At 40.5% G+C, this 15,727-nt stretch overlaps 1 protein-coding gene across 3 annotated transcripts in view; it reads right to left on the reverse strand.

The window, feature by feature from the left end:
- Positions 1 to 15,470: 15,470 nt before the first annotated feature.
- LOC139462567 (PHD finger protein 21A-like) overlaps positions 15,471 to 15,727 on the reverse strand; it is a 40,026-nt gene continuing 39,769 nt past the window's right edge. For all 3 annotated transcript variants that reach the window (XM_071244397.1, XM_071244398.1, XM_071244396.1), the window contains exon 14: positions 15,471 to 15,661. In XM_071244397.1, coding sequence (XP_071100498.1) covers positions 15,560 to 15,661 — 102 coding nt within the window. In that variant the 3' untranslated portion in view covers positions 15,471 to 15,559. The remainder of the gene's footprint in view (positions 15,662 to 15,727) is intronic.

Raw genomic sequence — 15,727 nt, forward strand, 5'->3', positions numbered from 1 at the left:
AATGATGGAAAATACTTTATGATGGAAAATACTTTATTTCTGCATCTTCGCTTGTGTCATTGCATAAATTCTATTTCACTCAGCAAGATAGTATTCATTAATGCATCATTGTGACGTTCAAGTCGTACATTATAATGGCATGGTCAAGTGCAGTTCGTTTGTTGCATGATCTCCGTGAGCAGTGTGTATCAACATGGGCCTTCTGGAGAAGTGAACTGGCAGAGGGTCAAGGCCATGCTGATTAAGAGATATTAGGCATATGTGGTTGGTCTATGTTTACACTAGTTTACCATTGTCGTTTACAATAATCAAAACTGCCTTCTTTTTACCATTATCAAAGACCGACCATTATATTTTCAAGGGAGGCTTGGGATTTTCATTAAATGCATATTATATTTTGTCCATTTTATGTAAAATAATTACCTACCAGGTCCTTCTCTAAAAAGCTATAGAAGCACTACATATTAGCTATGTTCGGCTATGATGGTTTTATTTTGTGGTTACCGTATTCGACGCAATAAGCGCCCCGCTAAACAATTGGCTAGTGAACAATCCCAATTAGCACCCCTTTCAATTGATCATTGTATCACAATTGATCAATGTAATACGTGTGTTATAAGCACCCTTAATTATGGGACATTAATTTCTGGATAAACCAAAATAATATTCTAATAAGAGCCCCCTTTTTCTAATTTTGAGAGCGCCCTGGGCGCTTATTATGTCGAATATGGTACATATTTTGGCTTTTTGGAGTCTGTTGAAATACAGATATACATTAGTAGCTCAGTTTTGATTAGTTTATTTGTCATGAAGTTTCAGTGGGTTGGTTTAATGATAAAAGATAAATGCTAATATATCTGGATGTTCCATATATTGTCAGTAACATGTATATTTATAAACTTCTAAAAAGGCTTTCTTTTCCTTATTAAAAGTCATATTATCTTTCTACATTAATGATGGAGAGGTGCAAATAATGATAAATATATTATTTTTTTCATTATTGTAGATTTTGGCTCTGGTTGGCCGAATCTGTTAAGTGAAATATATAAACGTGTCACCTTAGTTTGAGTTGTTTGTAATAGTCATGGGCTGAAGATACTGTGTGAAAGAGGGCCCTGGGTTGATTCCTATCCACGGTACTTACAGGGTCTGGGTCTCCCAACAGAGTAGAATGGCTGTTCCCAGTGAGTATTGTTTGTTTTATAAGTTGTTGAATCTGAATCTCACTTGGTGTTGTCTCCCAGTTGGCAATGTTTTGTTATGTGATGAATGATGTGTCTCCTCACTCCACATATAAAGCAGAATCATCCTGTGTAGAAAATGAATAAAGCATTTATTTTTAAAGTGAAATACGAATTTGTTTTATGTCCATGAATAAATGTTTCTTGTTTGTATTGAAGTACGACTGCATGTATCGACCAAGTCAGCAAGCCGGACCACCTGATCTCATTTGTCACCTCTTACAGAAAGCATGAGTTGAAGAGCAATTCTGACCCGGATCTTCACGGGTACAAATTATTAGAATAGCTCTGTAGAGAAAGAAAATTAATGTCTCTGTATTTTTTTTCAGATTTGTTTCTGAATATCTTATGATGCAGAGATATCAATGAATTTTAATGTGAGGGATATGAAATGATAGAAAACACTCAGTTCAGGTAATACAAGGGTGCTGCCGAGCTTGGTGTCTTGCTGCCGAGCTTGTTGCCTTGCTGCCGATGCCTTGCTACCGAGCTTGGTGCCTTGCCACCGAGCTTGGTGCCTTGCCACCGAGCTTGGTGCCTTGCCGCCGAGCTTGGTGCCTTGCTGCCGAGCTTGGTGCCCTGCTGCCGAGCTTGGTGCCTTGCTGCCGAACTTGGTGCCCTGCTGCCGAGCTTGTTGCCTTGCTACAGAGCTTGTTGCCTTGCTGGCGAGCTTGGTACCTTGCTACAGAGCTTGTTGCCTTGCTGGCGAGCTTGGTGCCCTGCTGCCAAGCTTGGTGCCTTGCTGCCGAGCTTGGTACCTTGCTGCCGAGCTTGTTGCCTTGCTGCCAAGCTTGGTGCCTTGCTGCCGAGCTTGGTACCTTGCTGCCGAGCTTGTTGCCTTGCTGGCGAGCTTGGTGCCTATCCTGCACAAGGCACACCGGGAGCAGATAGAACTGGGAGAAAGGTCACACAGACCAGGCAGTCTTCAACTTGACATATATCACTGTCCTTATCTTAAGTCTCAATAACGGTACTCTTGCCACTTGCTAATCCTTTATATATAACATGCAGGGACCATAGTCTCTCTGACAAATATCCCATCCATAGTCGAGCTGGTTTTGTGTAGTATCATTATCAATTACTTACAGGCCGCATTCATACAGTATGAATTCCCGAAGTGTACAATCTGTGAAGCCTATTTCTGGTGTCCCCCGCTGTGACATTGCTGGAATTGCTAGAAGCAGTGTAAAACCAAACTCACTCACTCATACAGTAGGGATAATGAATTACACAAGTATGGGCGAGACAATTCAATGTTTGATAGCATGAGCATAAATCCCTGCTGTTAGGATACGATGGCACACAATTATAGGGGACCGACCATTTGATTATCTTTGGTGGGGTTTTATGGGGGGGAAAAAAATTGTCCCCGAAAATTCTTGAAAAATATAATTATGCTTTTGTTGAAAAAAAAATTATAAATACATAAAATTACATTGTTGCAAGATGTTTTTCTTTTAAATAAATTCATGCTCATAGTTGTAAGTATTCTCGATGCTTAAATACCGAATCCTCAAGAACCTTCAAGTACCATTACATTTCTCCGACAATGTTTTGTGTGTAAGGTATATTTATGCCGCTCACATACATGTACTCATGACCAGCTGTTGCGTCCTGGTGTGATGTTGGTGTCCTGCAAATCAAACAGTATGGTAACAAGTTAAACATCATATATGCAAAACATTTTGTCAGCTTGGTGAACAAACTTCAATGAAAGTGACAGGCATGCTGGCATATTTGATACTACAAAGCTTTGTTGTTGGTTTATCTGATTAAAAGCGTACATTTGATAGCATAAATTTTTTACTATTGATGTCCCAGTTTATTTGATGTCCTTGTTTTGGTATAGCTACATGTCACAAGCTGATCAATGCAGACCTCGAGCTTGATCCACATGGAGCACTATAGGATCCTGTGAGGGATGTGGGATGTGGCTAGTGTGTGGCATGTGGATCCAGAGTGCGGCGGGGGCAGTCGCGTAGCCTAGTGGTTAAAGCGTTCACTTGTCACGCCGAAGACCCGGGTTCGATTCCCGACATAAGTACAATGTGTGAAGCCCATCTGTGGTGTCCAAAGCCGTGATATTGCTGGAATATTGCTAAAAGCAGCGTGAAACCTCACTCACTCCAGTGTACGGCAAGGGTGTTACAACAAAATGAGTGACTATCCAACACAAATTGCCAAACCAGCCATCATCCCTTTCCAAAACTGTCTCAATGCTTAGTGTAAGGTTGGGCTGAAAGAAAACCTCCCTTGTATACAGGTCTGCAATCGCTGTTAGCCCAAAAGGAAAAAATCACTCATATATTGGCTAAAGTTGGCTATGTATCACCCACAGGCGATGCTTGCGATTGTAAAACCGAGGAAAGAGAGGCGGGTGTACAAGGCGGAGGGCTTACAATAATAAGGCATTACCCAGGAGGGCTGATTTATCCTGCATAGATAACATAATCATTTTTTAAAATGTGCTAGATAAATTTCGGGTAGACACCTGTTGGGAGCCCAGGTAAAAATATGGGGTCCCCAGCAACCTATGCTTGTCGCAAGAGGCAACTAACGGGATCGGGTGGTCAGACTTGATTGATTGATTGTCATTATATCCCAATTGCGTGGATCAGTGTTCATGATGTGAATCACTGGATTGTCTGGTCCATACACAATATACATATATATCGTCATAACACTTTAACAAGACAACTTCTTTGCCATACCCTTTCAGTAAGGCCACTTACAATTTCCCCTCCCCGCTACGAAATACAATGTTAATATACTGTTGAAGATTGTTCGCCACTTGTCCTTTTCACTCTGGCATGAGTGGCTACAATTTGCTGCGCAGAGTCTCGTCCCTTTGCCATAACAGAAACCTCTGATTGTGGGCTGACGCTGATTATGTTTCTATGTTTGAGCCATTTTTGTCAGCACCATACCCGTGTCCATGTGTCAGCTATGTGGTAAACATCTCGTAAGCTTCCATAACACATCACAGTGATGTGCAGTAGTGCGCAGTGATGTGCAGTGATGTAGCTGAAACACTGTTCACACACTTACGAGACAACCCTTAGACAAAGCAACAATACACACTTACGAGACAACCCTTAGACAAAGCAACAATACACACTTACGAGACAACCCTTAGACATAGCAACAATACACACTTACGAGACAACCCTTAGACAAAGCAACAATACACACTTACGAGACAACCCTTAGACAAAGCAACAATACACACTTACGAGACAACCCTTAGACATAGCAACAATACACACTTACGAGACAACCCTTAGACAAAGCAACAATACACACTTACGAGACAACCCTTAGACAAAGCAACAATACACACTTACAAGACAACCCTTAGTCAAAGCAACAATGTTATCTATACACAAAGGCAAATGTTATCATTTTGATTTTTTGGCAAAGTCAGTTTGAACCCATGCTAGTATGTGTTTCATGTATTCCATAATCAACATCCATAAACATGGCAAGGTCGATAGTTCTTCCAGATAATGATGTTGCCAGGCAGTCAACCCTCTCTGATTGCCTCTGTAAACTCTACCTGGTCACTTGTGCTCAAACTGACGACTGATGTCGCTTGTCTCTGTTGGTGTGTTGGGACTTGAAGATTTCTTCTTGATGCTGACCTGAATGAATCTTTTCCTGAAGGTACAAATTTTCTCTTGGGGGCATCTCGAAAGGCATTGTCCCTGGAAGACTCCCATGGTATCCTGGACTGGATGAGCAGTGAAACAAGCAATTTGGATACAATGACATGCATCAACCAAGTCAGTGAACCTGACCACCTGATTCCGTTAGTCGCCTCTAACGACATGGATAGTCACCATTTACGGTAAGCATGGGTTGCTGAAAGCCTATTCTACCCCGGATCTTCACGGATCACTTCATTCAAGACGCTAAATATTTCATTAAACCAGAATGTTACTTTGATGGGTTGTGTCATAACCAACTTCCTTGTCTGAACAGCCGTGGGAAAGTAGATGTTGCCTCTGCAACCAAATATACTGACTTGATATCCACATCTCTTGTATCTTGATGCTGTCCAGAAGACTGCGAATCAACTCATCTTAATCTGTTTGGATGGTTGCAGAGCTCCTAAGACACCCTCTTCAGACTTTTGTAGAGGAAGGGTAACATGTCCATCACACTCCTGTTGATGGAGTCCAAATGACCTTACTTCTGTGGTCAGGGCAGGGTAGGGCGTCTGAGTAGAGACGAAAGGTTCGTGGCAACCTGCATACCGGTATTCAAGTATCTGTGGCTTCACTTGTTCTTCCATCTTGGCCTTGAGACTGGGCATAAGATGATATAATTCCCAAATTGTAATCTGCTGTGAGTGATTCATCAGACTGTATATTGTCTTGATCTCTAGTCCTAACTCCAATCCCGTATCCATACTGGCCATCCTCCTCCCAACGGAGAGCCATGTACCAACTGCGTTAGGTCCATGAAAGTCAGCATCTGTTGGGAGTCCATTTATGAGCCAGGATCTGTGGAGTATAATTAGCTTAATTGACGCGTGTAGTCCGGTGGGCAGCGTCTAGTGGTACCTTGATTGGTGTCCAGCCTGCTTCTTTGCCCTTCTGGGTCAATGCCGTGCATGTGGTGGATAGTCTATCTATTGTGTGAAACAGCTGCCCATCCAGTTTGAATCTGTGTCTACAAATCCTATGGTGGCTGTAGTGTCCATTGTGGGTAACCTACCGGACTACCCAAACCACCTTATGTTGCCCGTGACTGGCTGGCTTTCTTCTCAGATACCCTAGGTTACTTGTCTTGCATGGCCACTGTGCAGTACGCTGTCCAAGCCTGAAGAGACAAAGAATTCAGTGTTGTCTCTTTGTTCTACGCGTCTGACCTCAATTCTTCTTGTCACCTACTCTTGGCCTTGGGATTGTTCTGCGTCTGCTGTAACGACAATCTGTGGTCAAACTTGGCCTCATCACTTCTTCCTGCTTCTTAAGCTTATCTTGTAGCAAGTTCAAGTAGAAGATTGACATGGTGTCTGGTTAGGCTGACGACCAGTTCTCTAGGGAAGGCATAGGCTGAACATCTGGAGATCTTCCTCTCCACCTATTCACCTCTTGGCTGGGAAGTGTCTGGGTACAGATCTCTACCACACTCAGACATACAGGATAGAGCCTCAATCATCTTCTTCACAGCTTCCTGGCTCTTGATCTTTTTTTCTAGAAGTCTTGTCACCTTGGCCAAAACTCATCCCTAGTGCACTTCCAAGGTCTGCACATTCAACTAAGCTTGTGTAGTTCTGAGGTGATCATAACGTGACCACACTTCTTGCCAGAAGACAATGTAGAAGGGGTTGGGGATGCCATGTAGATCCCAAACACTTTCTTACCCAAACAAGTCCACCACCCCCAAAAAAAACCCTTCGAGTTAAGCCCAATAAATATATAATCTTCTTCAGATGGATTTGAGGATAATAATAGCCCTTATCTTCGTTACACAGATCTAATCATGACGTGACAACTACCAAACGTAATGTGCTTTGTCAACTGACAGGAAAGAAGTGAGGTTTTCCCAATTTCATAAGGTATAGGTTTCTAGATACTATCACTTGCACAAGTGTTTATGAGGTGAGGTGAAATTGGGTTTAACGTCGCGTCCAAGATTATTGCACTTATATAGCGACGTGCATGCACATGTGTGTGTGTTTGTTGCTGCTTGTACTAGTCCGGACTGATGCCGATTTATAGTGCTAGCTCACTGAGATATCATGCCACAGTTTAACATGAATACCCCACTCAGACACAGTATACTGACTCTGAGCCGACCTGTCCTTGTTTTAGCCCCTTAAAGCCGAGCGCCAGACAGGGTAACAACAAGTACCATCTTTTAACGTCTTTTGGTATGACGTGGCCGGTGATCAAACCCCGGACCTTCACAAGTGTTTAAAAGCCACATTTACCAATATTCCAGCAAAATCATAGCAGGAGACCCCACCAGTAATTGGCTTCACACATTGTATCCATGTAGAGAATCGGACCCACGGCAGCAAGCTTTACATACTAAGCTACCACAGCACCTTGCCATTATCAGATAGCTAGAATAGTGTCGTGTGCAGCAAACAACAAACTAACAAACAAGTTTTGGTGCTTCTCATGTCACAAGCCTTTAAGGCAGCCTCAAACAAAACAAAGCCTGTATCTCATGTAAAATCTGGTTTTAATCTCAGTGTTTTGGAGACACCAGATAGAGTCACTGTACATCACACTCTCTCTTCTCTCACAGCAACCCTGCTGAAATACACAAACATGACAAAATACTCCATACAAATCAGTATATTGCATGACAAAAATAACATGAAAATGATCCTATATATTATTAGTATTTACAAAATTCTTTGACTTTTCTGTACAAGTTGATAAGGCATTGAAAACAAGTACTTCACATAAAATACTCCTGGAAAATGATACCGTCTTGTTTGACAATGATAGTTTGACATGCAATCAGGGTAATATGAAGTTGATGCATATGTATAATGAGTATCACACAGACATACTATGCAGCCGCCGCAAATCCTGTAACATAAATCATGAATTATCATGCATAACATAAACTTGAAAATACATTTAAAAGCTATTACAAATTTAAACAAAATTCTTAAATAACAAAAAAGAATTATTTCAAATTGCAAACTTAAAAATTCTTAAATTAAATACAAAATCCTATTGTAAACATATCTCCTTCTTCATTTCCTACCAGCACAGCCAGACATTATGATGTGTATGTCCTAGAAGCACAACTGACTACAACTACCCACTGTTAAAGCTTGAGAGTACCAGGAAACCAGAGAGACGAAGCACCATCATGTCCGCATCTTCTACCCGTATCTAATCAAAAAGGTGACAAGCAAATGATGGAAACAAACACATTAACCATGCATATATCACTCACTCACTCACTACCTCTCCTCAGACTGGTGTAATGCTGGAGCCACATGCACACAACACGCATAACCATCACATGATGAGCTTATGATTTCAGATCTTTGGTGGTAATAAGTCATGTTGAAATAAAGAACTAATGAGAACTCTTACACTGACATGTTCATATGGTGGGTGAATAGGTGTGTTAACATGGGAGTCCCTGTATAGTTTCATACACAATACTCAATATATCTGGTGTTACCGAGCTACATCTCACATCAACGGAATGACTTGTATCACCCAATCCCCCATAGTCAAGGTCTTGGTATATCGGTGTTATGCCGATAATCTTTGACAAATTTTGTCCATGCCTTTTCTTTAGAATTCACTTAAAGGCATGTTTTCCTCAGATATGACAGATGACCTGATATGAAAAAATATGTGGCACATTATCACCTTGTGTAAGTCTGGAAGGTAATTTATTGTTTACTACAATAACTGAAAAGCTATGGGACCTACTCCAGTCAAAGTTGGTATGAGATTATTAAACAGTCATACACAACTGGAGATTACATTTACAGACAATCGGTGCATGAAAAAAGATCTGTCTACTTAATTATCACTATATTTAACAGCCATCTGCATAATGCTACCCCTGCATCACAAGGCCATATGACACAGTTGAACCAATCAACTCAACTCGAAAGGGTGCACAGGAATCACGCCCGCACGAATACAGTTTTAGCGTTGGGCGTCTCAACGTGCGTCATTCCCGTGCACCCTTTCGAGTTGAGTTGATTGGTTCAACTGTGTCATATGGCCCTGTGATGCAGGGTTAGCATTATGCAGATGGCTGTTTCAATGAACGCTCGTTCCACCCGTGATGAACAGGTCTGATTGTTGATGAAATATAGTGATAGCTAAGTAGACAGATTTTTTATTCATGCACCGATTGTCTTTAAATGTAATATCCAGTTGTGTATGACTGTTTAATAATCTCATACCAACTTTGACTGGAGTAGGTCCGATAGTTTTCAGAGATTGTAGTTAACGTTGGTACCTTAAATTACCTTCCAGACTATAGTGAATCAGTGACTGGACGAGTGTCTGACTGAGTCAGCATTACAGAAGTCACAGCAGTGATGTCCAAAGTGCTATGTTCCACTATTCCAGACTACCTCTTGGAGCAGAGAATGCATAACCTTCAATCACTGAAATTTAAAATAATTAAATGCTGCTAAGAACAGTATTAAAAAAGGAAAGCCGAAAGTGAAGCAGTCCTCAACATTTCCCACTTTCGTGAAACCACCAAGCAATGGTAAGGTGCTGAGAAACCAACAATTGTATTCCAGGTGTAACTATACACGATCGATCATAAGGGACGCATTTCTGCCAAGTGAATTGCATCACTTTAGATGAATGGGTCCCAAATGCCGCCATAGCTTGCATAAAATTATTGTGATTGGTTGACTCTTCTCCACTGACATGATTGATTGAACAGTATCCAATGATACGCTGCAAGGGATGTGTGAGCAGCAGTTAATGTGAGGATGCTCAGGGGACACCACACAGAACGATGAGATTGTGCTGTCAGCACTCTTTCACCACGTATCATAACATTTCTTGACTGACAGACATGACAATAAGGTAGTAGTACACCGTAGCTGCCTTCATAGCATGACAACACTAATTCACACTACTACATTCACACCACAAGCAACGTTAGAAATAACTGAACCCAGAGCCATCAAACTTTTAAAAAGACATCTTTCGATGTGCAAAAGAAACAAAACCTATGGATGAGAAAACTGCTGCTCTACCTGCTCAAGAAACCTGGTGCACAAATCACAAGGTGAAAATAGTTCAAATGTTTTACAAAACAAAAAGCATGCAGAATATTATGTAGAAATGTAGATATATTTGATAAATTACAACATGGTTTAAACATGTATTCATTGAATAAATATCTAAACTTTCCATCTGAATATGTTATGCTATACAGCAACATACAAACAATTGGCCATGTGAACGGTCACACATTACCATAGGCTGAAACAAGGCTGACACTATGTACAGTGAACAAGGTACTGTGATATAACAGATGCAACAACTAGTTATTTCTTCTTAGCACTTCGGAGGCACAACCAGTTAGGTTTGACACAGTTAATAGCTTTGGTTCGTAACAGAGTAGTGGGGAACCATCCATCGGACAGTAGACAAACTGACAAAACTTGCTTGAGAAAACCCAGGCTGGATATTGTACAAGAACTTCCAGCAAAGCTGATTTCTGAAAGCGCTCATAGAATCGCCAGGAAATCAAATTGACTGTCCTAACATATCACACTAGTACATCAGGAGGACAATATCTGACAATATCATCAGAACATAAACAGTCCTCTAACAGTCACTCTATCAGACAGCCAGACAGTTGTAATGTACAGACAGTTGGACATGGAGTCCGACAAGACATGGAAGCACCTGTTTACAGGCGAGGAGGGCAGTGGTATTGTCACCGTTTTGAACTGCTCAGTGGCTTTTATGAAATACTTAACTGGTATCGGCACAACTCATCAAAATACCACCCACACAGTTAAGAAGTAAACTTTTCGCAAATAACAAATGTTAAGTCATCAATGAGGAATTAAGAAAAAAACCACTCCTATCCACTGCAATTTTGTGGGTCATCAGGGTGGAAATATTTCATCTAATGAGTGTGCCGAGGTTTCTGATTGAGGCAAATCCTCAACCCTTTATTCTCCAAGGTTGTTGTTGATAACCTTTCATTCTTGGGTGTTTCCATTTGTATATAAGTAAGGTGCATTGTTCAAGGCAAAGATATTATGATCTTATAGAAGTGGTATTACAAGGACCATCTGAATCAAACAGATTCAAACTTGTGAGTAGCATTCATACCCTCTCGTAAAGTCTGACAAATGTTCCTTCTACCCAGATTGTCTTGGATATACAGTAATAGATGAGATCTGTATACAGGACTACAGGTGAACTCAATATCCATAGCATGAACATTCAGCTTGACTTTTCTTATCGGTCGCCAATGGCTTTATTTCTTTATCATCAGAGATATCAGAATTATGCCTTGGGCTAGTCTAGTTTTCCTTTTAGGTGTATTTAGTGCTAATCAACTTGCCTTACCACTAACATATATCTTATATAGTCAGCACATCCATAAACCAACATCTAACATGGTCCTGCTGTCACAGCAGATATTGTCAAGTGGGGCTTACTGAGAACCAAGAATATAGGTTTAATTGTGTATGTAGCAAGGACTCGTGATGCAGTTACTGCCATTATCTAAGGTATGCAGGTCTTTAGGCAGCATGTTATGAATGTATAAGAATATGAGGAAGAGGGAAGAGCAGGCCATTAGGTTCGTTCTAGAAACATGAGAAAGGCAGTATCTGCAGAAATTTATACCACAAGAGGTAGGTTCATGTTGAATTGATGGCAACTGTGGCATGTGGTAATGGAAGTGTGAGGTTTCATGGTTCAGTCTTTCAAGTCCACAGAAGCCGACATACTGTTAGGTTTAGTATGGAAATATTTAATGCTACACATGAACCTTTTGATAACATTTCATCCCGGGACTGCCACCCAACATTAAATTGTTGACAAGGATCTCTATTCTGCCATCCTATTTATGCTAGATTCTTGAAGCAACTGAAAGTTTCTCATTTACCCAGTGTATTTACTCCACTCTATTTTGATAAACACATTTGCCATCATAACTTTGTTTTTTTTAGTTCCGTTTGCATGACATGATGCTAAAATAACTGTTCAATAAAATGACAGTTTTCTTATCAAAACAAGAGGTAAAACTTCCAGTACTTGACTCATTTTAATGTATTGCCTCAAATGCAACTTGAACGCCTGGTAGCATAAAGACTTTCCTGTCCATGTCTCAGTACTCAGGAAAACATCATTTATGACAATCTTTTCATTTGATTAACATGCTTCAATATATCAAGGGCTTGCTGAGATGAGATCACAATATTTAATGTTGATATCTGTCGAACCCATGCTCAGAATATAGAATTCTTGTATATTAAGCTCATGAGTGAAAGAATTATGTGCCAAGGAAGTGATGTGATATGGAGTTGGTAACAAAACAAAGCTATGATGGCGGCAGATGGGTTGAGTGTATAATAGAACGGAGACAGGCTGCACCGGATAACTGGGGATACTGCAATAGTCACTGTTTTTCAGTAGCTATATGTTCACACAAATATTCAGTGACAAATCATTTCTGAATACAATATCAACATTAAACACGCAAACAAGAATAGAAATCACACATCAAGGCATGTAATCCACAACAGGGATATTGTCATCTTATCAAAGCCTGTGAAGATAATAATCACAGTGCATACACCATGTACATCTTTGGTTAAACATGTTCAGTTGTTCACAAGGTCCTTCTTCTGTAACCAGGCAGCACCATTAGGGAAGGGATGTTATCACTGGGACAATAAATAAAACCTGTCGTCATCTCAATCTCACAATCAGGCAAATATTTCTGTTGAATCCTGTAACCATGGTAACATTGCTCTCAAAATCAGGTTTGGAAAATATTTCAAAACAGCAACATTTGGACTTAGGCAGCCTTTTCCTCATGTTTCTGAACTAGTGCAAAGTCCATGTAGACATGTTTCATTGAATAATAGTCCAATAGAGATGGTTCAGTAAGTAAGTAGGCCCACATGGTCTATTGGAATGACAATCTGTTTTAGGCCTTTAGAAACACTCCACAGTATATTCTAAACCTACACCAAACACTATTCTCAAACACATCAAGAAACAATGACGTGGAGAGTACATCATTTTGGCAGAAAGTGATGAATGATAAAAATATGTTTTTGATGTCTCCAGAAAATACATGATGGAATAGAATGGTGATCGAATGAGATGGAAGGAATGAGTTTTTGAGATGCTATGCCTGTACAGTGCCTTGATGACCCATAGCATCATGCTGGAAATGTCATGCATGGTAACCATCACAGTCTACATGATAATACTCAGTTCAAAAATATGCCATCATCGTGTCATGCAGTTGTGTTTCACTGATGATGGCAGCACCTGAGAACAAAGTCATTTGAACATGTTTACAGTTGGTGAATCATTCTCAACATTGGTTATAGTTGTAGGCTGTAAACAACCAAGTGGAATTACCTCCCTTGAATGCTGGTGTCAGTTCTGGTAAATTTGTAGTCTAGCATGTGGTCTGTCTGTAAACTACCACACCAAATTACCTCCCTTGAATTGTGACATCAGTACTGGTAACACAGACTAGATGGTGTTTGAAGTAAATACAATCATAGGAAAGACCAAACTTGCTGCAAATGTCCGAGGTGTTGAAGATGCTGTGACACCTCATCCCTCTGAACCACGTAACGACCATGAGGGCACAATCACAAGACATGGCTCTCATGGCCTGTAAAAATACACATGGCAATTTTTGGTAAACAAAACAGAGCCCTCTTTCATCCACATCATCTCAGGAGCCAAACGCTGTCATCATTATCAACACAGATTTCGAGAAAATCATAAATATTTTAACCTCTTCATTTACCAGCTAGAGCATTTACTTAAAATCCAATGCTGATCCAACCTTCTCCCGATCACAAGTTGGATCACCAATCCTTATGTTTAATTTCTATCTATCCATATGCTTACCATCAAAACAAAGCATGATAGCCAAGGTGTCCTGTGAGGAGTTAAGGTGTCTCCAGATTCAAAATCTATAGCAACAAGCCGAGGAACTCGGATTTACAATATTTTACATGGAATGATTTATACCATCAGTGTTATGCAAACAATTTCTCTAAACAGCATTCTTGTTTGTTGCGTGTGATGGACTGACAAAACAGAGCTCCTTAGCATGCAGCTTCTGTTAGGAATGTGTAATATTAATCACATCTTCAAAGTCAATTTTCGTCTTGAATATCATTTCAAACATACCAAAGTTGATCTCTAGATTTGATATTCCATGTATTCAAGGCAGTTGACAAGGTCAACCATCATGGTTACAGGTGAAATAAAGCATTCTACTTCCCAACTACTTTTCTGCAAAACCTTTAGTACAGAACCAACTGATGGGCACGAATCTCTTCACACAGAATACCCCCATATCAATGAACATCAGACAGCACATTAATATGGTTATTATGCAACATTCTGCCCTCATGACCATGGGTTAGTTACTTGATTTGATTATAGTGATTATCAAGGTTTCTTTGTGAAGTTGGTGTTGATTTTGGCATGCTTGGCACAAGGTTTGATCAGTTGTCTGACATTGCCATATTATCTAGTCAATGTACAACAATAAATATTGAGCACTTCTTACACATTCAATGATCATACAGCTTGTTTAGTAGCCACAAAAGCAGACATATCCACCGATATCTGCAAATTTTTGGTGGGGACATACAATCCATGACTTTGTCTTCACATCCATGGTGGCCCTATCGTGATGGACAAACCATGACTTGTCTTGAAGTGAAATCACTGACTTATCCTGACTTGGAATCCATGGCCCTCTTGTGATGTGCAATCCATGACATGTCCTGACTTACAATCCATGACTGTGTCTTCACAAGGAAGCCATGGCTCTCTTGTGACATACAATCCACGTATACCCTCTTGTGATGTGCAATCCATGACTTGTCCTGACTTACAATCCATGACTGTGTCTTCACAAGGAAGCCATGGCTCTCTTGTGACATACAATCCACAATACATTGGCCTTTTGTGATGTACAATCCATGACATGTCCTGACTTACAATCCATGACTCATTAATAGCAAACCATGGCTCTCTTGTGACATACAATCCACGTATACCCTTTTGTGATGTACAATCAAGGCTTTATCTTCATGTGCAATCCATTGAATCATCTGGTTTAGTTCAGAGAGCCAGACAGTAGTGTAGCAGGTGAGAGCACCAGTAGTTGTGTTGATTTGAGCGGCAGTAGGCCTGCCAGCCGAGTTCAGTCAGCCTGAAGGTTACACTAGGAATCCCTACAATATGTTTCCAACACAAAGATAAGTCTCATGACTTATTTCCAGATAAAGTCATGTGTCATCTGCCATCCTGGTTCAGAGAGTTAACAGCAGAAACACCTGCATCTTGATTCAGATCAGCAACAAGCCAGTACAAGAAAGGCAAGTCACCTTGGGTTTCAGAAACACACAAAGAGCTGTAAGGGAGTTGACCACTTACGCCATTCGGTTTAGATATACATCAAGCTTGTCCAACCAAATACCTGCCCTCCAACATCGGCAAGGGAGTCACAGAAAAGCCTGCTCCACCAGCAGCAGCAGCATGGAGTGCATGTCGGTCTACTGGCCACCAGCTACACATGAACATCAGTGCATCAGCAACACTGCACTTAGGCCTGTACTATGCTGACTGAACAACTTTGATAACATTCTTAAGTTTCTCAATAGTCAATTGTGTTTCACTTGTCGTTGCTAATAAGTGTTGATTTTTTTCCACTTGTTCCTGAAAAGAAATTAAAAGACAAAATAAATGTGGGATTATTTCAGCTGTAGTCTGAAAGAGAAACAC

This window comes from Haliotis cracherodii, unplaced genomic scaffold (assembly GCF_022045235.1).
Source record: "Haliotis cracherodii isolate W230 unplaced genomic scaffold, xgHalCrac1.p SCAF_15, whole genome shotgun sequence".
Lineage (NCBI taxonomy): Eukaryota > Metazoa > Mollusca > Gastropoda > Lepetellida > Haliotidae > Haliotis > Haliotis cracherodii.